Below are 23,848 nucleotides of genomic sequence, written 5' to 3' on the forward strand. Positions count from 1 at the left end.
CACAGGGAATAGTATATTTACTAGACTTCCACAATCCATACTTACTTTAAAGCCAATCTAGAAATAAGAACATGACTTATATTAGGCAATATACTTGCAGATTTGTACAACAGCATTATCACAGCAGGGTTTTGCTAACTCACAGTGTGTTCCAGGTATACATGCTGCAAAAACATCTCTCCTGGGGTCCTAGGGGCTTTCAAATGTTCCACCAGGGGCAGGCAAGATGAGATTCATAGTGCTCAATTCATCATGCACATGAAATATGTTTTCCCACAACACCATATTATCACAAGCCTATGAACAATTCTGGTTAGCTAAGGTAGGAAATATAAAACTCTTTCCAAATAACAATATTTCAATTATGCCACAAGCTAAACAATTTGCTGTGAACTGTCCTGCATATCTAATCATTTAATACATTGCTTCTATAAGAAAATGCTATTTAAGTTAAATTTCAGTCATAATTTTTTTCTTATTACAGACTGCAGATGCAAACATTTAATAGTAAACAAAATGTTTATCTCAATTTTTCTTTGACATTTTTATGCTTTGAAAATTCAGAATGGATATATGCCATGTAAAAACAAATGAAGTATAAAATATTTCAGATTTACATTACTGATAAACAAGAAAACACTTATCAGGAGAACTTACAAATGAAGTGCACTCTATTACCATCATCTATCATGATTAAATGTGAGATCAGCACAGCTATATTATTTGTACATTGCCCACAAATACCTAGAAAGAGATGGGAAGCAAAATCCTAGGAGTTTTATGTGTGGAGTCCGGGGTTTTCAAATAAGACATCATTCCAACATTCTGAGATTACAGTGACTGGGGATCATTTTGGAATTAGAATGTTCAACAAAAGTAATGTTAAGTAAAATGTACAACTTCTGGATCTATACAGACATCGAGGGTATAATGAGTTTGGCTTTCATTCTGCTGTTTCTTTCACACTTTATATTTTAAAGTAAGTTTCAAGGAACTTTTCTTTCCAGTTTGAGAATTCAACCCACTTTAAAATGGAAACAGAAAACAAAAAACAGATGACCTCCATTGTCATGAAATATGAGATTTACTTTAAAAATCAGAATGTTTACTTCTTACAAAGTATACCATGCAAAACCCTGGGGGGAAATTCTTGACAAATGTATTCATTAACTGTATTTAAAATTTGTGCCTGCCTTTCTTTGACCATGTTACTGCCATAAAGCAAAAAAATAAACACATCCCAGCTAGATTTCTTCCTTTAGAATATGGTAGTGTCTGTGATATTTTGTACCATGTAGAGTATTTTAAATAGCAAAGAAGTGACCATGCATCAAGCTAAAGGTAGTGAGTGACTAATGCTCAAGAGCCAGCTCCTTGAGACTATAAATATGGTTACTGTATTATGAATATATCCACTAATGTCTCATAAGATCCTCTTAATGATATCCTATCAGCCCTGAAAAAATGGCTGCTGCTAGGCAACTCCAAAGAGTTACATAGTTAACGTATAGTGAATGAATAACACAAATAGGTTTTTTTTTAATCATACGAATTTAAAATAGCCACAAACAGGGTGACTGCATGTAAGTGGCTGAACTATTAGTAAAGGGGAAGGTAAATGGGCCTAAACTACAATACTTAGCAAGGACTGGATCTGTGCAGGCGTCTATGTACAGAGACAAGCAGGGTTAGGCACTTAAAGCTTTTTGATGAAAATCCTGGGGAAGAGCTGAGCCTATATTTATATTATACTATCAAAACAACAATATACTTTTCATGAAGAAACATGCAATCAGAAACATTAGAGACTGAAGAGAGCCTAGGAGTTTTCTGAAAATGAAATGGCACGTTTTTCCAGAGTATCATAATATCTCAATTATAAAATTTGATGGTTTTACATTATCATATTTCTTTAGTGGTAAATACCTCATTAAAAAAGTATTAAAAAAATTATTGACAACAAATACAAAGCCCTAGTTAGTACAGATATTACTATACTGGCACCATCTCATAAGGAAAATATCACCATATAGATATCTTAAATATCTTCTATTATCCAATATCTTAAACCAATTTCTTAAATTGTTCTATTCAACGGTACTTTTGTCTTGCCCCTATTCCTCTATCAATAGACCTTTTAAAAATTATAATATCCTACATATATAAAATAAAAATCTAATGTCATAAAAATCTCAAAAATGTAATGTTAGGAGTGTTGATTATCTAAAGACTTCATGGAATAGCTTTAAACATTTATTGCCCAGATGTATTAAAAAGAATTCTTAAATGTAATGATATCAATGGTCCTAATACATCTGTAAACAGAATATCACTAAAATATTTTTACCGGCATGAAATACTATACTTATGGAGGTGTGAAACTTTAAAATCTTAAAGTCTCTTAACATAATCATGTATATCTATGTACAAAACATACATAAATTTCACTTTATTTAAAACATATGAAAGAGGTAATTTCAAATCACACTAAACATAATAAATATAGAACTCGCTTTGTTAAAAATCTACAGTATACATTCAAGTAAAGGCTAAACTTCCAATGCCAATTATATTTGAGACAAAATTAAACATTTACAATAATCAGTTTCCTAAAAGTGCTATTTTTAATACCTATAAGAGGAAACTCATTCTAGTGCTTTTGTTTCCATCCAAACATCTATACATTCCTTTATTCACAGAACCAGATGCTTCTGTTACTAAAAATACATATCCAAAGCTTTTATATCCTTTTAAATAGATTTAACATTTCAACTCTTTGGGGGAAGACAGGGAAGTCCAAACAAACGACTTAGACCATCTTAAGTTATTAGAGATAATTGACTTTATGACACACCCTGTTTCAACTTAGATGTGAGATTTGATGAATATGTTAATGAAAAAAATTCCAGTCCACATGTCTAAGGTAAGTCATCTTTTTCTACATGAGAATTTGTGTAGGTCAAGGAGCATCCACTATAGCAACCTTCCTGTGATCCAGGTCTTGATGCCACACTCCATTTCTGATTTGTACATTCTCCTCCAACCTGATTTGGTTTAATATCTTCAGGAGTTATATTCAGTACATTGATTGAACTGTCGGAAAAGGAAAGGCAGATCTTAGTGACTCTCCTCTGCTCCTTTTATACTGTATACATGCCTGATGTCTAAGGTCTCATCACTTCCATGTCTTGTGCTAATTTACATAAATTTGGAGGACACATGATCAAAAACATTAAAGTGTTACAAAATGGTGTAATTTATCACTTTTATCCTATCTATTCATCTATTTATTTATCCCTTTAGCCTACTTTGATGCATGTTGTCCAACTGAAGCTTAAGGTAGAGAAGCTTAAGGGTTCTGAAAGCTAATATTCCAAATGTCTCCATTTTTCTGCCACTATTATTTATCTTGTAATGCTTTCTTTCTTTACATGTCTACTTGTTAAAGCATCCTTTCATCTATCCACCAAGACAGAAACTTAATGAGTGACTTCAGAAGTGGCTAAAAGACCAGACTCTCTAGTGAGATGGTTTTGGTTCAATCAGCCTCAAAACAAAATAAATCTGCTAAAATGGTAACTCTAAAATCTATGCAATTGAACCAACAATAATACATTTTTCATCAAGTGAATATGTTAGGTAATTTTCTTAAAAACTTTTCTAAAGGTACACTTCTTGTGACTTTTGTTTACTAACTCAACCATATACTGTGGCAATCTTTAAAAAATATTAAGTTCCTTTTAATTCTAAAAATCTAAACCAAAAACCTAGTTTAAAATTTTACTTTAAAAAAAAAAAAAAAAAAGGCTGGGAGCAGTAACTCACAATTGTAATCCTAGTACTTTGGGAGGCTGAGGCTGAGGCAGCCAAACAGGAATTCAGGAAGAGCCTGAAACCCTATCTCTACCAAAAATTAGCTGGGATTAATGATGCATGCCTAGTTTGATCATTTGTACAGGGATTCTGATGACTAAATTACTATAAGTCATCATAATCCCTGTACAAATGATTAAACTAAGTTTTGTAAGTAACTTATGCACAAGTCTCCTTGCCCGGAATTTAAGGCACAGCCTTTATGTAAAATTCCATTCTACAGTGAAGGAGCAATGAGGATGTTGTAGAAATTAGCTACAAATACTCCTAATTATTTTGTTGTAATATTATTATTAATATAAACCAAGATCTAAATGCTTCAGGAGCAAGAGAACCAAATTTATCAAATAATTTAAAATGTAAAGAACCATGTCAGGAATCACAGCTTCCCTATTAGTTATAAAACTCTTTTCTGTTTGCTTTATTCTTGGAGGCTAGTTAACAATGAATAGCTTGAATTCCTTTAAGCTCCAAAATTGTTTCTATACCACTGGTGTTGTTGAATGGAGCATTCAGAAACAGAAAAGCATGTTTATATTTGTTTACATATATTTTTATTTTTTATTTATTTTTTGAGACACAGTCTCCACCCGGGCTGGAGTGCAGTGGTACAATCTTGGCTCACTGCAACCTCCCCCTCCTGGGTTCAAACGATTCTCCTGACTCAGCCTCCCGAGTAGCTGGGATTACAGGTGCCCGCCACCACACCTTTTATATTTTTAGTAGAGACGGAGTTTCATCATGTTGGCCAGGCTAGTCTTGAACTCCTGACCTCGTGATCCACCTGCCTTGGCCTCCCAAAGTGCTGGGATTACAGGTGTGAGCCACCGTGCATGGCCTATATTTTTATTTTCATAGTCTGTCACTAAATGTTTATAATGTAACTAGGTACTGTTTTTCAGTGCTTCTAATATATTAACACTTCACTTGCAACTCCCTATGATTTAGGTACTAAATGCTGAACTTTATTAAACACAAAACAACGCCTTCAAGAAATACTTATGCCAAATATTTCATAACTAAAAACAATTATGTAAAAAGCTAAATATTTAAAATATATAAAAACAATTGAGACAATTACATTATGCTATCTCTTAGATATAAAATGCATTCTTTGTAAATGGTGGCAGAATTTGCATCTATATCTATATAGATAGGTCTGATTGGTCAAATCTGCAAGTCTGAATAACATTCTATGTAAGAAAATACTAGGAGCTTACACATTATCTTTTGACTGTAAAATAAATGTTCACTTCCCATATCCAACTCAACTATTGGCTCTAACTTCAAAATAAATCCCAAATCCAAGCATTTCTATCTTCACATTATGACCCTAGTCCAAATTACCATCATCTTTTGTTTCCACTCCAATAGTGCCTCCTAACTGAATTTCCTGGTTTATATTACAGACTCCTACAATCTGCTTTCGACGTTATAAAACAGTACTCTTTATAAAACTTGTTTTCGCTCTGTTGCTTAAAACTAATGTTTCTTCTGTTCCCCTTAGAACAATATTTAACCTACAAATGCACACTAAAATATTCTGTAAATAAAATCCCAGATGTGTTTGGGGTGGGGAGAGCAAGCTGAGTGGGATTACATATGAACAATACTGATCATGAGTTAGTAAATGCTGAACCTGAGTGACAGGTACACATGGGTTCATGATCTGATTCTCTCTGTATCTGTGCATATTTGAACTTTTACATTTCTCCATCCTCATCTCACACCTCTAGGTCTTGTTCACTATGCTCACCATCACAAATGCATGAAGTGTGTCCCACCTCAGGGTACCTACACTTGGCTAGAGTGCTCTTACCTAGCTCTCTTTTTCATTCCCTCTAACACTTACTTGGGGTCCTAATCCCCTCACCTCTTAAAAGTGAACATAACTTATAGGGTGTTCTCCTCCTCCTTTTAAGTTTCATTTCTTGTTTTAAACTCCATCTATTTCATAGTTCTTGGCCCAAGGGCCAGCTGGCTTATTTGACACTTAGTTCCACTCCAGTCTCTAGCACAGGCCAAGTTTGTTTCAGCTCTGACTGGCGCTTTCCAAGGCCCTTGTCTCCTATTTTTAATTAAGAGCAAAGAGATTATCACCACACTTCCCAACTTATCTCTCTAATCTTTTCTATTCTCTGTCTTACTAGGAATGCTCTACCTGCTTCCTCTGCTTCATTTAAAACTAAACTTGGAACTGGCTCTGAAGTAGAGTATTGTTGTTATCTCAGAAAATGATTTAATAACTTGAGATAGAGGAAAATATCAAAATGCAGCAATTAAGAGCAATATACGGGTTTCCTACGGTGGAGAGCCACGTATTTTTACACTGTCATCCTTGGGCACAGATCTTTATCACTCAAGATGAATAGGTTTTTTCAGTTCTTTGCCCTTCAACAACAATAAAATGGGCATGCCAGAAAAAAAAATTTAAGATATGTACTCTACAAAAACTGTCAAAACAACATCCTTCTATTTAATACAATTAAAGCACTTTAAACATTAACTCCTATAATTAAGACTGTATTCTAAGTTGTATCTTAAATGTGAAATAAAAAGACATACATACATACGATTTACCTCTAAAAAGACAACGAACAGATCTACTTGTTCACTCTCGTATTCCCAGCATCCAGCAGTGTCTATATATACTGGACCCTCAACAAATATTTGCAGAATGAATAAATCATCTATTAATTCCTCTCCAAAGTCTCTACTGTTGCTGATACTACACACACACCACCTTTCCTGCAGAGCAACTTCAGCAATTTTTAGAAATATGTGAAAAGATCACCTATAGACAAATACCTATGTTCAGACATACAGGAACGTGTCTGGCAAAAGTCTGAAGTGGAAGGTGAAGCAGGAAGAGATTTAGTAAGTTTAGACATGCAGACTGGAGACCCATTAGACATACTGTGAGGCTTCTTTTGCGGTTGCCTCGAGTGTACTGTAAGATTGTCCCAATCAGAACCTGTTTTAAAACAAGGAAGGAAAAAGGCAGTATATATGGTAAGGCATTAAATATAGTGAGGGTAAATAATCACCAGGATGATTCATCTGCAGTTCTGAGTCAGGTAAGAGATTGAACAAATTAATTTGAATATCATTAATCTTGCTATTTTTGTTGCATAGTCCACATATATTTAAAAGGATCTAGTTTTAAAAGTATTTCTAGGATGGGTGGGGTGGCTCACACCTGTAATCCCAGCACTTTGGGAAGCTGAGGTGGAATGACTGCTTAAGCCCAGGAGTTCGAGACCAGCCTGGGCAGCATAATGAGACCTCGTCTTTACAAAAAATTTTTTAAAATTATCTGGGTATGTTGGTGTGTGCCTGCAGTCTCAGCTACTCAGGAGGCTGAGGCAAGGAGGACAGCCTGAGCCCAGGACATTGAGGAGGCAGTGAGCCGAGCTGCACTCCAGCCTGGGTGACAGGGTGAGACTCTGTCTTGGAAAAAAAAAAATTTCCAGAGGTAAATTTTCCGAAACTTCACATTATTACAAACTCACAACAAAAGTTACTTTGGGCATGCACAGTCCCCCTCTCATCCCCACTTTGACTACAGTAAATAAAATATTAAAGTTGATTTTTGGGTCAGGTGTGGTGGCTCACACCTTTAATCCCAGCACTTTGGGAGTTCAAGACCAGCCTGGCCAATATGGTGAAACCCCGTCTCTACTAAAAATATAAAAATTAGCTGGGTATGGTGGTACACGCCTGTAATCCCAGCTACTCAGGAGGCTGGGGCAGGAGAATCTCTTGAACCCAAGAAGCAGAGGTTGCAGTGAGCGAAGATCACACCACTGCACTCCAGCCTGGGCAACAGAGCAAGACTCAGTCTCCCAAAAACAAAACAAAAAAGTTGATTTTTAGTTATAATTAGAGAGTTGTTATTGGCGATTCCAAAGTTTTTTATTAATAATATGCAGTATTTTGTATCAGTAATATGTAAATGATTTAATTTATATGCATGTTCAAATTAAAAAGTTTATAAAGTACTCACTTCCTGAGAAGGCACTGAAAAGTTTCACATTTTCTGAGTTCTGGTGGTCAAAGGTAGTCATATTTAAAAACTGCTGCTTTAACCAACTGGCTCTTTCTTCTTCAAATGCCTTTCTCTACCAAAATAAATTAAATAAATTATGATCAATATTTCAACATCCACACAGTTGCCATTTCACATAATTGCTCTAGCTATCTGTGTTTGCTCTCTGGCTATCTGTACATGCTTCTTATGTCAAATGAGTTAACCTAAAAAATTTTGGCTCTGGTCTGTAATCCTAGTACTTTGAGAGGCTGAGGTTGGTGAAACACTTGAGCTGAGGAGTTCAAGACCAGCCTGGGCAACATGGCAAAGCCCTGTCTCTACACAAAATACAAACATTAGCTGGGCATGGTGGCACAGGACTATAGTCGCAGCTACTTAGGAGGCTGAGGATGGAGGCTGGCTAGAGCCTGGGAAGTCAAGGCTGTAGTGAGCCGAGATAGCGCCACTGCACTCCAGCCTGGATGACACAGCAAGACCCTGTCTCAAAAAGAAACCTAAAATAATAGAAATTCATCTGTTTCACCTAATAAACCAACCATCACTGTTTTTATATCAACTTTAAGTTCAAATGAACAATGCAAAAAATTAAACAGAATATTAGCATAACTTCTGAACACAGAAAACATTATGAAGTTACAAACAAAAGAAAACAGTCTATATTGTTAATTAGTCACTTGAGAAAAGGACCTATGGCTTCATCAAGCGTTTCTCTCATCCTCTAGCCATCTATCAGTACTGGTAGCCACCATCACTAAACCACAAGAGGGCATATGCAAATTATGTCAAATCTCCCCCTTCTGAACAGCTGATGAATCCTAAATTAAATTCCCTATCATCCCTCAGGTCCTGCATGCCTCCCCTCCCATCCCTCACTATGCCCACTGTCCCCAGTGACCACACGGAGAAAAACTCTCATGCAGGGAAAGGCACCTGGCAACTGGGAGTGATATGCAAAGTAGCAAGATTATCTCTTGGAGTAATGTGGGGAATATGGGTTCAAAAATGGGTAGGAGACGATGCAGGTGCAAATGTTGTTTCCTGAAGATAGCTACTGATAAAACAGAGGAAATCCACGTCAGCTACTTAAAACAAGCAACAATCAGTCTTTCATTCATAAACATTAATATAGAACCACGCATCACCAGACATTTGAAGAAAACTAATAGTATAATACAGAAAAAAGGTCAAGATAAATAGAAAACTATGGATAACAGATAACTTGTGAGAGAAATCTTTTTAAAAAATGTAACACATATTATCAGACAGTATTAATCAACATCCGTAAAACAGCATCATGTTAGATAAAGAAAAGTAAAAATTAATGGCATTAGAAAATTTTAAAGATAAATTCTAAAACAAAAACTCCATGGCTAAAATGATTAATAAAACTGACCCTGAAAGGCCAATTTGGTGATCCCTAAGATAAAGGTAAGAGAATATCCCAGAATTGAGAACAAAAGTTGACCTGTAGATATATATTCAGAAGGCCAAACGTGTGTCTAACAAGAGTTCCAGAACACAGAGAAGTCAAAGAAGGAAAAAATGAAGAAGAAAATTTCCCTAAATTAAAGAAATGCAGAATCTTTAGGCTGAAAGGAACTCTGCAGATATACCCTGGTAAAATTTCCAAACTTTAAGAATAGAAATACTAAAGCGGCCGGGTGCAGTGGCTCACGCCTGTAATCCCAGCACTTTGGGAGGCCGAGGCGGGTGGATCATGAGGTCAAGAGATCGAGACCATCTTGGTCAACATGGTGAGACCCCGTCTCTACTAAAGATACAAAAAATTAGCTGGGCATGGTGGCGCGTGCCTGTAATCCCAGCTACTCGGGAGGCTGAGGCAGGAGAATTGCCTGAACCCAGGAGGTGGAGGTTGCAGTGAGCCGAGATTGCACCATTGCACTCCAGCCTGGGTAACAAGAGCAAAACTCCGTCCCAAAAAAAAAAAAAAAGATATGAAAAGCCTGCAAAAAGAGTTAGACGTATAAACAGGCAATTACTACAATGTGGTTAGTACAATTAAAAAAAAAAGAATAGAAATACTAAAGCTTCCAGAGAGGAGATAAAAAACAAAACACAATTTTCTACAAAGTAACACAGGTATATTATAATCAGCCTTCTCATCAGTAAAACTAAACACTAGGAGAAATGAAGTAATTCAAAATTTTGAGGGAAAAAGTTAGAATCTAAATTCTATACCCTGCCAAACCAATCAAGTATGAATATATTTTTGAATATTCTGGAATTCAGAATGCTTATCACTCATGCACTATTTATGAAAAAAATTACTCAAGAAGGGAAGACAGCAAATTGAATAGAAACCCAAGAAAGATGATAACATGAGAAATAAGAAACATGGCAGCTGAATCTGATTCAGGAAATCACAAAGGAAGCCACAGAGACAGTCAAAGAATTCACTAAATAGTGATGTATCTCTCTGGGTGGCAAAGACATAATAATAAAGAATATTTTCTATGTGTCCAAACATATTCTGTTATAGAACAATTATCTGTTATCAATTTTCTTTCCCTGTTTTCCAACTTTTAAGTTTCTAGTTTAAACAAAGTACTTATATCTGTATTGTATTAGAAGACAAACTGTAAGTGTAATAACAATGAAAAATAGTATCACACACAAAAAAATTGCAAAGTAGAGGAGCAAGAGAGGTAAAACAAGAGTAACTATAAGAATGACCTCATCTTTCACTGCAGGGATGAACTGATAATAACTGAAGTGGAACAAACATGAAATGGAAGCTTTACATTATTTCCTTAAAGCCAAAAAAAAAAAAAAAAAAAAGGCAGCCAGAAGAACAAAAGGAACAGTATCATGAAGAAATGAGGAAGGGTGTAGGCTGGAGATACAAGGACACAGAATTTCTTATCTTTCATAGCAGGGAATCAATAAACTGATAAAGAAGACAACCCGAAATACATTAAAAGTTAAAATAGTACTTCTTAGAAGAATTACCAACAAATACTTTTCACAGTGGTTACCTCTAAGGAATGAAACTGGGGATGAGAAAGGAGGCTACTTTCTCACTTCACAGCTTTTTGTATGAGTTGAGTTTTGTTGACTTCTTTTTTTTTTAACTATGTTCAGACATGACTGCTACAATTTTTGAAGGGGGAATATGTAGAAGACACATTGCTAAGTAAAAACAGCAAGCTATAGTGTATATATAACAATGACGGATTGGGGATATAACTTTTTTTTTTTAACTATACTTCCTTTTTAAACAGCAAATATAGCCTTGGTTGTACTGTCTTCTGACACCACACCTACTGACAGTGGATGAATGATGGATACCCAAGAGATCTCTTGTATGAAACTAAACACTTAGCAGGAGAAAGCCAATCTGAAAGGAGTAATAAATGCTTACAGTGTGTTTTTTTTTTAATTCAATTCTGAAATCTGGTAAGGGGAAATGATACCATTCTATATGCTCAGCCTCCCTTTCATTTCAAATTATTTATGAGATCACCAATAAATATTTTAGAAAAAAAGTTAATAGCAAGAAACAAAAGCAGACCTTAGAAGCATTCTACTGAGACCCACCCACCCCCAGTATTTTCTTTTTTTTTTTTTTGAGACAGAGTTTCACTCTTGTTACCCAGGCTGGAGTGCAATGGTGCGATCTCGGCTCACCGCAACCTCCGCCTCCTGGGTTCAGGCAATTCTTCTGCCTCAGCCTCCTGAGTAGCTGGGATTACAGGCACACGCCACCGTGCTCGGCTAATTTTTTGTAGTTTTAGTAGAGACGGGGTTTCACCATGTTGACCAGGATGGTCTAGATCTCTTGACCTCATGATCCATCTGCCTCGGCCTCCCAAAGTGCTGGGATTACAGGCTTGATCCACCGCGCCCGGCCCCCAGTATTTTCAAAAGCACTACAATAGTTTAAAATACCTCCAATCCCAGGCGAATTGCGGCTTCTGTAAAGCTTCGTCTTTCTCTCTCAAAATTCTTTTTCTGCTCTTTAAAAAGGGACCATTCTTCTTTGAGGCGTTCCTTTTCTTCCAACAAATAACAGTCTCGTAATAGTGAGGTGGTATCATCATCACATGCAGTAGCCAGCTGCTGCTATTAAAATTTAAAACACAGTGAGTTCCCGAGGGACCCTGCAACATTCCAACAAGTTGAAATAAAAGCAAGGGAAGGCAGGTCAAACTTTAGGGCAGGAAAAGAAATTATTAAGAATCAAAAAGTAAAATGAGAATTCTCCTTTTCCAAAAGCTACTACCCAACCAGCAACGTATGCACTACTTAAGGAATGGTACACAACGTATCTGTTAGCAGGGAACACAGACTAGAAAACTGTCAAATACCAAAGCCTTATGAAATAAAGGAATACAAATCTAGTAAGTTTCTGCACAATTCTGGCTTTTCATGGAGAACAGCTTTAAAAGATTAATTCATATTCACCTGTAAAAGCTGCTGCTGAGTTTTAATCATTTCTTTACACTGCTGAATTTCTAACTCGAGTTTTTCAGTTTCTTGTTCGTGGTCTTGTCGTGAGATTACATCTTCATCATTAAAACCTTCCAGATGTACCTTTGAAACTAACACAAAATCAGTAAGTTGACATAGGTTTTATAGTCACCATTTAGGTTATGGTGTTTTTACACATCTTTAAAACAAAAGCTCTCAGAAATTTTATCTTTCTAGAATCTTACAGGTTTTCTAAAAGGTAGTTATGTTCTTTGGCCTTTTAAAATTTCATAAGCTATAATAAAATTTATATTATTTTAACATTATAAAAAATTTTAAGTAGCAAAGCAACTACAGGAGTTCATAACAATTATACACTTGTACAATTTTAAGACTAAATAATATGCTTACAAACAGAGCTCAATTGACAACATTTAATTTGTAATCCATATTTATTCAAGATTACGTCCCAATTAAAAACAGACAAAATGGCCATATTCAAAGAGAAAAATAAAATCGTTAACTATGTTTTTGTTGACACTGCTTTAAAGATTAATGAAGTGCCAAAAATCTTGCTCTCAAATATTAAATTCAACAAATACGAAGTCCAAACATACTTGCTATTTACTAATAGACGGCACTGACTCAAAGGAACAAAATCTTGCATACATTCATTTTGGTGCTGTGGTAATAATTTTGCTGATTGCTCTTTACTATTTAACACAATAATACTGAATTCATACTTTGACAATTTAAATTATTCTTTAAATAGGCTTCATTTACTGAGCAGAAATCTTTATATTCCTGATTTAAAAGCATTCAAACTTTACCAAGTAGAAAATATTAAGAATACATTCATCAATGTAGAGCTATGTATAAGGAAGAGAATAATATCTGAAATAATACAGTTAAGAGAAAAAAACCACACTGAAGAAAAATATAGGTAATATTCAATTTTTAAAATAAAAAAAGTATCTTGCAAATCCATAAAGGAAAGTCTAGAAAAATATGCACCAAACTCTTAAGTGTTATGTGTAATGGAATAGAGACCTGGATATTCTACTTTATGTACTTCCAAATTAATATTTTGCATTGAACATCTATTATTTTGAAAATAATTTTAAGTGAATTATTAGGAACATAGTAATTTGCAAGCATCTGGAAATAAGCAAAAGGTTCCTATGTTTACATGAAAAATATTTCTTGATTTTTGAGAGTCAGTAAAAGAGACTCAGTTTTCTCTTTTTTTTGGTGGGGAACAGGTGGTCTTTGGTTACATGAATAAGATCTTTAGTGGTAATTTCTGAGATTTTGGTGCACCCATCACCTGAGTGGTGTACACTATACACAATGTGTAGTCTTTTATCCCTCACCGCCTCCACCCAACTCAGTTATCTTTATTTGATTGTATACTGCATCCAAAGCAGATGGATGTATGATGTCCTCTTTTCAAACATTCACTCGGAGACCAAAGTGTATTTTTCTCAGTGAGAATCAAACCTCCCATCTAAATGTATGCAAAATCTTGGCTGTGCTCTGTGGCCCATGCCTACAATCAGTACTGGCCAACACAGCGAAACTCCATCTCTACTAAAAACACACCAAAAAATTAGTTGGTTGTGATGTGGGTCTGTAGTCCCAACTGCTCAGGAGGCTGAGGCAAGAGAAATCACTTGAACCTGGGAAGCAGAGGTTACAGTGAGCCAAGATCATGCCGCTACACTCCGGCCTGGGTGACAGAGTGAGATTCTGTCTCAAAAAATAGAATAGAAGAGAATAGAATGAAAAAGTAAATGTATGCATAATCTTGCTTTCAAACCACCAAACTGAAGTACAGTACTTTAGTTCTGAGCTTATAATATGGCTAAGTGACTGAAAAGCCACACCTTAACAAATGCCACAACTCACTTTAAATGCATAGAAGCAGTGGTTACCTTGGTTATCAAGTTTTTCTACATGACTTTTCAGAATTCTCCACTGTTTCCTGATGCTGTTTGTAAGCTGCTCTCTCACAGTTTCACAGGAAAGGTCCCACATACTCTCTCTGCTCAGTTCCCCGGCATCTTCTTCAACATCAGAGATAACCTACAAGTGGAGCGAGATGAGGAGGAAAGACTAGTATCTTAAAATGGCTTTAGATGCTCAGGCAGTAGTCTTCAGGTTGATTACTAGAGGGAGCCACATCAAAATCATTTCTGTGCTATATCATATGCATATATGACCCGGTGTTTAACATAAATGTCTTGAGAAAAAACAGTTAATACTGATAGAAACTCCCAAAATCAGATCTCTCCAAACCTGAATTTGAATCCAAATATAGTTAATGACAAATTATGAAGCTGTCTGAGAAGGAGATATCACCACTTGTCTAATGTTTTCACATTACTTAATCCTCAACTCATTACAATGTGGAAAAACCGAGGCTTAGAGAAGCAGCATAAGAGGCAGAACTGAGATTTGACATTAGAGCAACTTGTCTAATCCTAGGCTGCTTAAAGAAATGCACTTGTGAAATAATCTCCCAAGTATTTAATAAAAGCAACTGTTAATTCTATTTTCCTCATTTACTTTTTTATACAACTGGAGATATTTTTCTTTGTAATTCTCCAAAACATGAAATCATAAAGTAGCAAACTTTACTGATGTATGATCATGCAGGATAAAGAATATGGGAAACAATACTAAAATGGATATGTCGTAATAACCCATATCTAAATAAAGTAGTTCTAATTTGTCATTAATATTCAGGAAGGTAGAGAGATATGCTTCACTAATTTAACAATCAAAATCTTGCTGGGGAAAAAACCATGACAGAAGATGAGAAGAAAGAAGGGGTGATTTGACTGTTCCCACACGGAGATCAGCAGAATGAGGGAGTGACTGAGTCTGAGGAACTCTATCAGTAGTCTGAAGTCAGCAACGGGCCAGCAGAGGTCAGGGTCTCTGAGGCAAAGCAGACAGGGGAAAGGCCCAGGTCTGGCTCATGGTAATTCTAGCCCCTGCCAATCCTCAGGAGCTACTTGCCAGTAACTCTTCCAATGAAGTACAACTTCTCTTCTGCACATTTTAAAGTCTATCACAATACTACAAATACGTTATTAGAAAAATTAATGGCTGGGCGTATTGGCTCATGCCTGTAATCCCATCACTTTGGGAGGCCAAGGCAGGCAGATCACAAGGTCAAGAGATCGACACCATCCTGGTCAACATGGTGAAACCCTGTCTCTACTAAAAATACAAAAATTAGCTGGTGGATGCCTGCAGTCCTAGCTACTCAGGAGGCTGAAGCAGGAGAATCACCTGAAATCAGGAGGCAGAAGTTGTAGTAAGCTGAGATCGCACCACTGCACTCCAGCCTGGTGACAGAGCGAGACTCCATTTATTTCAAAAAAAGAAGTAAAATAATTATCGCACATTTCTCAGATTGAATTCTGTAACCACAAAGTGAAAATTTAAAAATTCGGCCAGGCACAGTGGCTCACACCTGTAATCCCAACACTTCGTGAGGCCAAGGTGGGATGACTGTTTAAGCCCAGGAGTTCAAGACCAGCCTGGGCAACACATCAAGACCCTGCCTCTAAAAAACCAAAAAACAAAACAACAAACTCACCTAACCTGAATTTTTGGTATATGTTTTAGTTACAGGTAAGTCAGTCAAATAATAAATGAAACTGGGATGCTACCTAGGCATTCCAACATTACATCTCATTTCTCTTGCTATAATGCTTCAAAAATCTTTCCCTACAAAAATTAAAGAGAAAATGGAGCTAGAAAAATGGATCTTTTAAAAAGATATTTAAGAGATTATTGTTTGTCCACTTAAACATTTGAACTATGAAGAATTATACATGATACTACCCACTGGCTGAGTAATGGCAGTGAAGAGGGTTTAATCATCTGAGAAAGATCACCCCTGATTTACTATATACTGAAATGCTGACTGAAATCTGGTGATAAGAGGTTAAGGCTGGACCAAAAACTGAAGATGCTGCAGGAGTAACAGATACTATACTAACCTTGAAGAGTTATTAGTGAATGTTAAGAACTGACTAGAAGTGACAGAGTTTGAGAGAAAAGATTACATATAAGAGGACAAGCAGACCTCGAAGTGGAGAATGTAAAATATTCAAGTAATAATAAAAAAATGTTAAGGAGAAAAAAAGTAAGTGGTGAAATGGGCTTATCAGCTGGACTGATTTGTGATACAACAAAATAAATAATCCTCAAATATACAGGTTTAAAAAACAAGTTGTGGTGCCTTGCTGTTAACTAGTGTTTTCTATCAACACTATTTTCAGATTTTAATCACTGTCAACTTGCTGAAACCTACAATTTTAACTTATATGCAAAGCAATTAAGTAAAATAAACTTTTCACCATTATGTGATGTTTTTTCAGATCTCTGCATATATATTACTGCCTTTCTATGGAATACTTTCTCCACGTTTTATTTTTAACCTCAAAAATATTTATGTTCTAAGAAGCAGTGAAAATGTCACTTTTTCTGTGATGGACTGATTGCCATAACTGTTCTTTTCTGCACTTTGTTCTACCCTATTCCAGCACCTGACACATGTAATAATCACTTCTTCACATCTGTCTCTCCCAAAAAGAGCTTCTTGAGGGAGAAAGTCAAAATCTTTTTAGTTTTTCCCTTCCAGAGACTAAAACATAAAGGACATTCGATAAATTTATAAACTGATTATTTGGTTCCCAAAGTTAACAAAAGTTTCACTCTCTGGAAAGTAGAGTACACAATACTAAAACAATTGAAAGGTTATTTGACATAGTGGTTATGATGGTGAGCTTTGGAGTGAGACAAACTTGGACTCAAATTCTAGCACTGTCATGTGTGATACTGGGCTACTAAGTATTACACCTTAGTTTCCTTATCTCTAAAATGGGAATATTTGTAGTATCTAAATCATCAAATTATAACATTTGAAATAATCTCATGTATTACAAAGAATATTTTAAAAATGAGATAATGCTTATAAAACACTTCTTACAGTGCTTGACATGTATTAATTCCTTGGAAAATCATCTCCAGCATTTTCCAGGGTATGTCTGAAAACACAGGAACAGTCTTTTTGGTTGTCACAGTAACTGAAAGTAGCATAGCAGTGAGTGTCCTATTCAAAATACCAATAGTGTCTCCATTGAGAATTATTCATATTAGCAATCTGAAGATTATATCAGAGAGGAAAGAGTCACTTACAGTTCCTGTACTATCATCTACTCTTTCCCTGGGTTTCTTCTTTTGGGGAGAAAGAAGAGAAATCATTTCCTTTTTCATCTGCTGAAGAACCTTCTTAAGTTCAGCATTTTCCATTAGGATTTGTTTCTGACGATATTCATAATCATTCAAGAGAATTTTATACATTTCATCTTCATTCCTGAGAAGGAAACTTGTCAGTATAAAAATGTAGTATAGAAGGAAGTCTGATTACATTTGTCAATTTAAACTGGACTTTACCTGGCTTCAGTTTTACCAGTCCTCCAGGAGCCTCTTTTTCCATCAGCTCTACCAACATAATTCAAAATGTCCATAGCTACAAACGCGAACACACAAAATTAATTCTTACCATACGTGCTTAAGTGTCTAAAACTCTAATGCATTCTATATGCATAAAAGTGGTGTAAGTGAACCTGGTATATAAGTTAGGGTTTGGGCTCAAACAGCCTAATTTTTGAGTTTCTAATTCCATCACTTGTAAGCAATGATATCTTGGCACGTTATTTAACTGCTAAGCCTCTTTCTTCTTGGACACTGGGAATAACAAAAGTATCTACCAAAGAGTGAAGGCAAATGTTAAAGCACCTAACAGTAGAGGTAAACACAATATCTGGCACACAGTAAGTACTTTATCCTTATTAATTTTATTATTGAGGTTGGCTGGTAATAGCCAGCAGGCTGGCTGACTGATTTGATAAATAAAGCTTTATGGAAACACAGCCACATCCACTTGCTTACATATTGCCAATGGCTACTTTTCCCGCTACAATGGCAGATAAGCAGGTTCAACAAGTTGTAGATCCCACAAAGCTGAAAATATTTACTATATGGACCTCTAAAGAAAAAGTTTGCCATGCCCTGTTAACATCATCATCTTCATCAAAGGAGTCAAAGCTCCTGACAGCAGTAATATCTTCTGCTGCAGGTGGCCATGGAAGCATGTGGCATAAGAAGAGTGAGTTACTGTAATCTTAGAGTTAATAAAATCATTATGAAACTATCACTTATAATTGGACCAGGAAACAGCAAGACCCCTATACTGTAAGAGCTCTGTTTCCAGAACTAAATCCTTAACAAACTTCTCTATGTTACATTTCATACCTTCAGCATTTCGTCCTCCTTTTTAATCTTTTTCCCTTCATGAATGAACATGAGGTTAACTAACCTTAAAAACCAGTGATTGTCCTAACGAGTAAGATTAACTCAGGATATCTAAAGATTTCCAATCTTAACTGCATATTACTGAATCTTGATTTCTATTTTTCAATAATTTAAAAGATGAAGTATTCAGATGCCTGCAACAGCTCTGCTGTAGAATGACAGTGATGTAGTCAACACTAAACTGCTTGCTGACAGCAGGCAGTCTATGACATGACAGCCTGAAATGTACGCTCATCAACTGTTTTTCAAATCTAAGGTAAGACAGTTTAGGGGTGTCATGGTATAATATAGGTTAGAGGACTGCCTATAGTCACTTGGAAATCACTCTTCAATAAATAAATCCACACACTTCTTGTGTCTCTTATTTATATTGGGCCAGCAAAACTGTATTGTAAAGCTCTACTTTTGTGTTTCTTTACTTTTTAATCTATACTATGTGAACTTATGCACATATTTGGATGAAATGGTTTAAAGTTTTGAAAAAAAGCACTGTTTATAATAGCAAAGACTTGGAACCAACCCAGATGCCCATCAGTGATAGACTGGATAAAGAAAATGTGCACATATACACCATGGAATACTATGCAGCCATAAAAAAGGATGAGTTCATGTCCTTTGCAGGGACATAGATAAATCTGGACACCATCATTCTCAGCAAATTGACACAAGAACAGAAAACCAAACACCACATGTTCTCACTCATAAGTGGGTGTTGAACAATAAGAACACATGGACACAGGGAGGGGAACATCACACACTGGGGTCTGTTGGGGGGCAAGGGGCTAGGTGAGGGATAGCAGGAGGTGGGGGAATTGGGGAGGGATAACAATAGAAGAATACCTAATGTAGGTGACAGGGTAGGAGATAGACGCAGCAAACCACCATGGCATGTGTATACCTATGTAACAATCTGCACATATACCCCAGAACTTTTAACTTTTTAAAGTTAAAAAAAAAAAAAAAAGACTACTCTTAGGAAAAAAGCAGACACATATGCATAACTGCTATAGTCCATCCTTTTGACTAGTTGCTTCAAAAATGCACAGCTAAACTTATTTAAAGGAATTCAAACTGGCATGAACTTGGTCTGATTAACAGTTTTATGAGGTTTACTCTAAAACAATTCTTTTGTTACTCAGAAACTGATCCTGACTTTTAATATTATCATTCTTTGCTATGGAAAATTAGAATGTTCTCTGGCTTAGTTTTCCTCTGTGGATTAATCCTACACCAGTCATGTTAAAGACACATGCAACTAAATAAAGCAAAGCAAAATGACTTATTTTCCATTAATCAGTTGTCTAAATTTCTTTATATAAACAAACACCACCAAAAAGCAATTGTATAAAGCATGAAAATAAGATTTCATGAGTTACTGTATGCAACCCTTTTACAATTATTTCTAAGCATAGTATTAGCTTATTTATTCCCTTAGATCTTTGCCAGCTATTTACCTATTTTTTTATCTTTCTTGTTCATAACAAGTTGATGTAGACGTTCCTTCAGTTTATTATATTCACGCTCCTTTCTCTTCATATCATGATTATACTGAGTAGCTCGACTTGCAATGATATTTTGTAATTTTTGTACCTGAAAAAAGCATTTGCTATTATAATTCCGTTAAAACGAACAAATACAGAAGAGAAAAGTCCTAACATTTATCTCCCCATGTAGGTTTTAAAATCCTAGGATGATTCTTCCTTATTTGTAACCACTAGAAACCACTTTTAAAAATATTATATGAATCACATAAAGTTTTTTTAATTCTGAAATTTCCGGAAGTGCTTTCTAAATTATCTCCTATACCTTTTACCTTACATAAAGACTCTGATCATTTAAAAACCAGATATTCTTTTTTTTTTTTTTTAATTTTTACTTTTTAAGACAGTCTTGCTCTGTCGCCCAGGGTAGAGTGCAGTGGTTCGATCTCAGCTCACTGCAACCTCTGCTTCCTGGATTCAAGCAATTCTTCTGCCTTCGCCTCCCAAGTAGCTGGGACTACCGGTGTCCACCACCATGCCTGGCTAATTTTTGTATTTTTAGTAGAGACAGGGTTTCACCATGTCAGCCAGACTGATCCTGAACTCCTGACCTGTGATCCATCTGTCCCGGCCTCCCAAAGTGCTGGGATTATAAGCATGAGCCATCACACCCAGCCTAAAACCAGATATTCTTATGGAAGTATTAAAATGATTAAAGCTTCATCTGAGATAAAGAGAATTCATCTTATCATTTTTAGTGAACGCCTTGTATTACTGACTTAAAATCACTTACACTTTTATTAATCTGTGACAAAGTGACTGAAACCTGTGGTACACGGAAGCAGGTAAACAGGCTCATTTTTCTAATTAAAAACCATTCTCAAATAAGAGTTAAGTCCAAACAGCAGACAGAATCCAGTTCAAATATTTGCTAAGTACCTACTATGTGTCAGACACTGCTGTTCAAAGTTTAGATCTATTACACCTTCTCAAGTAGCTCCTAACAGAGTATGTCCTATTCTTTTATAAAGCCATTCCCAACCCCAGCTGGAAATGAACATGATTTACTTAATCCCTACTGAAGATAAACTATATTTAATTCATTTAAGTGTAATCAGCAGATCCAAGTGAAAATTGTCTGTGAACTCAAGGAAACATGTACAAGCAACCTTACAGTTTAGTTAAAATACTAATTACCTACTAAATATACTACTAATAAACAAATATAGTAAAACAAATCTATCTAAATCACTCCAGGGCCCTTTAAGGAAATACACTCCTCAAAAGTCTTTATAATTAAAACAAAATATAAAACACTGAAACTATTATATTTTTATACTTATTTTACAGTTATATAGTTATACATATATAAATAATGGGGTCACACTGTAAAGCAATAAAAACATAATGGTTTCTTCCTACACAAATTAAAAAATAATATTTTGACATGCATTAGCACTATAAGTCCAAGTAACCACTAAAGTGGAAATTAGAATTCTGCTAAGTAACCACTAAAGCAGAAATTAGAATTATATATTGTGTCAGAAATTAGATTTTTAATAGGAAATGCTTCTGTGCCCACTTAATGAAGAAACTGCTTAACTAAATGAACAACGCCAATATTTAAGATAGTACATGCAAGAAGGGGCACCCCGGTATCACGTACAGGTATAGCAGAAAATAAAACATCCACATTTAAAGCATTCTTGTGCCTAAGAAAAAGTGACAGTGAACACGAGTCCAGGAAGGGCAGTCCAGGACACTGGCTGTTACTAGCTATGAACCAATGTATCTAAGCCAAATGGATCCACTGGGGGTGAGGGCTGTGGTGGTGAAGGTACTTAAGCTTCCAGTTAAACACTGTACATAAAGGTCCACCACACCTATTTGGGGAAAGATGAATAAATGGTTCTTTCATTTTTCAAGTAAAGTGTCTCTTATGGTCATCTCATATTACAAAGAAAACAAAAATTCACTTAAACTTCATCTGCAATAACTGACAACTCACCTCATCTTTCTCATTCTTTAGTAACTGATGCAAATTCCTGTTCTTACACTGTAACTGTCTGTCTCTCTCCTGAAGCCCAATCATTTCCCTCCTGGAGGTTTCCAGTTGTTCCTAAAACATTTATATGCAATTTTGATTAAAATTAATGAAAGATGCAGAATAACTGAATTCTTAAAAGAGCAGTAACAAGAAGTTATACAACCTAGTCTTTATTAGCCAAAATGAAATGTTAGTGGCACACAAAATGTTTATTTAAAGGAATTATTATAAAGCACACTGTAAAATTATAATACTTAAATGTACATATCAAATTTTAATTGATACCAAATTGTGTGTGTGTGTGTATATATATATATACTATACTATATATATATATATATATATATATATATATATACACACACACACACAATAGTATATATAGATCCCTGAAAAGAGCATCACTCCATGATGCTGCCACTGAATATTTTCAAAGTTTATTTTTAATGCTTTCTAACACTTCTATACAACACTTTTGAAGATCTCCTCAGGTAAATCAATGTCATCATCTTTTGAGAGCGTACCTGGCTTTGAAAAAGAAGCAAAAGTGACTTGGAACTAAGTCTGAAGAAAAAGATGGATGACCAAGCAAAGTGGTAACACTTCAAATCACAGAAATGGGACTTCTGTGTGACACTAATTCTCACTGCAGGTGGTAAAGTCTCTGAAGGCACTTCCCAGAGAGGAATCGCAGCAAAACCAGAATTAGTATGAGACAAGATGCTCATTTTAAATACTTATCGCATTCCCTGAGGAACCATGCCGAGTTCTGATGAGGCCACCCACATGAAATATTTTAAAAATCACACTCTTATTTTTATAAAATTCAAAAGCCAATCGAGTTATGTCATAACTAACCATAAATAATAATGTGCACAATTTCTATAAGAACAGATCTCAAAAAGATACAGAAAATGTAAGAACATAACTTGGATAACTCTAAGGTCGTCAATTTTTGGCACCCTTTTTTTTAGAATAACTTGCCACTAGGCAGATCAGATGGCATGGCATAACTTACAGCACTAGGCCAGCTGAAATGTGGCATATATGTGAAATCAAAAATTCACTCAGAGTGACTATCAACACTTCACCCGAACTCAGCACCACCCCTGAACATCTGCACATACCCCTCCTTCCTTTCTTAGTGAATCACGTCGCCATCCTCAGTAACTCAAGACAGAGCAAGGCAGAGACATGAATGGGGTCTTGAATTTCCAAATTCTTATTTTTCATAAAATCCTACCTATTATACCTCCTAAGTGTTCTTCAGATCTCACTCTCACTACCCTCATTAGCACTACCATAGTATAAGTCCAAAACCTCAGCAAAGGCTTGCTAACAGGCATTCTTATCACCAGGCTTCCTGAGTCCCCTAACTCCATCCCAAATACAAATCTGCAATCCCCCTGTAATTTCTCCACCCCATGCCAGAATATTTACACATTGTCTTCCCCCTGTTTACAACTCCTCAGTGCTTCCCTGTTTTTGTACAATTCCTTTTATGTCATCTGGAGATGAGGCTCCAGCCTTACCTTATACCACTCTTCATACCCATCACATACCCATCGC

General features: G+C 35.7%; 1 protein-coding gene across 15 annotated transcripts in view; it reads right to left on the reverse strand.

The window, feature by feature from the left end:
- SSX2IP (SSX family member 2 interacting protein) overlaps positions 1–23,848 on the reverse strand; it is a 46,700-nt gene continuing 22,852 nt past the window's right edge. For 5 of the 15 annotated variants that reach the window (XM_017974884.4, XM_035252016.3, XM_035252017.3 and 2 more), the window contains 10 exons: positions 22,241–22,351; positions 20,206–20,341; positions 17,831–17,906; positions 17,573–17,750; positions 14,290–14,440; positions 12,350–12,486; positions 11,834–12,007; positions 7,880–7,994; positions 6,682–6,847; positions 1–3,093 (listed from right to left, as the gene is read on the reverse strand). In XM_017974884.4, coding sequence (XP_017830373.2) covers positions 2,919–3,093; positions 6,682–6,847; positions 7,880–7,994; positions 11,834–12,007; positions 12,350–12,486; positions 14,290–14,440; positions 17,573–17,750; positions 17,831–17,906; positions 20,206–20,341; positions 22,241–22,351 — 1,419 coding nt within the window. In that variant the 3' untranslated portion in view covers positions 1–2,918. Of the gene's footprint in view, positions 3,094–5,746; positions 5,942–6,681; positions 6,848–7,879; positions 7,995–11,833; positions 12,008–12,349; positions 12,487–14,289; positions 14,441–17,572; positions 17,751–17,830; positions 17,907–20,205; positions 20,342–22,240; positions 22,352–23,848 lie in introns of all 15 variants that reach the window. The other 10 variants (XM_035252021.3, XM_078332340.1, XM_078332341.1 and 7 more) reach the window with 4 other exon arrangements.

The sequence above is a fragment of the Callithrix jacchus genome, chromosome 7, assembly GCF_049354715.1.
Source record: "Callithrix jacchus isolate 240 chromosome 7, calJac240_pri, whole genome shotgun sequence".
Taxonomy (NCBI): domain Eukaryota; kingdom Metazoa; phylum Chordata; class Mammalia; order Primates; family Cebidae; genus Callithrix; species Callithrix jacchus.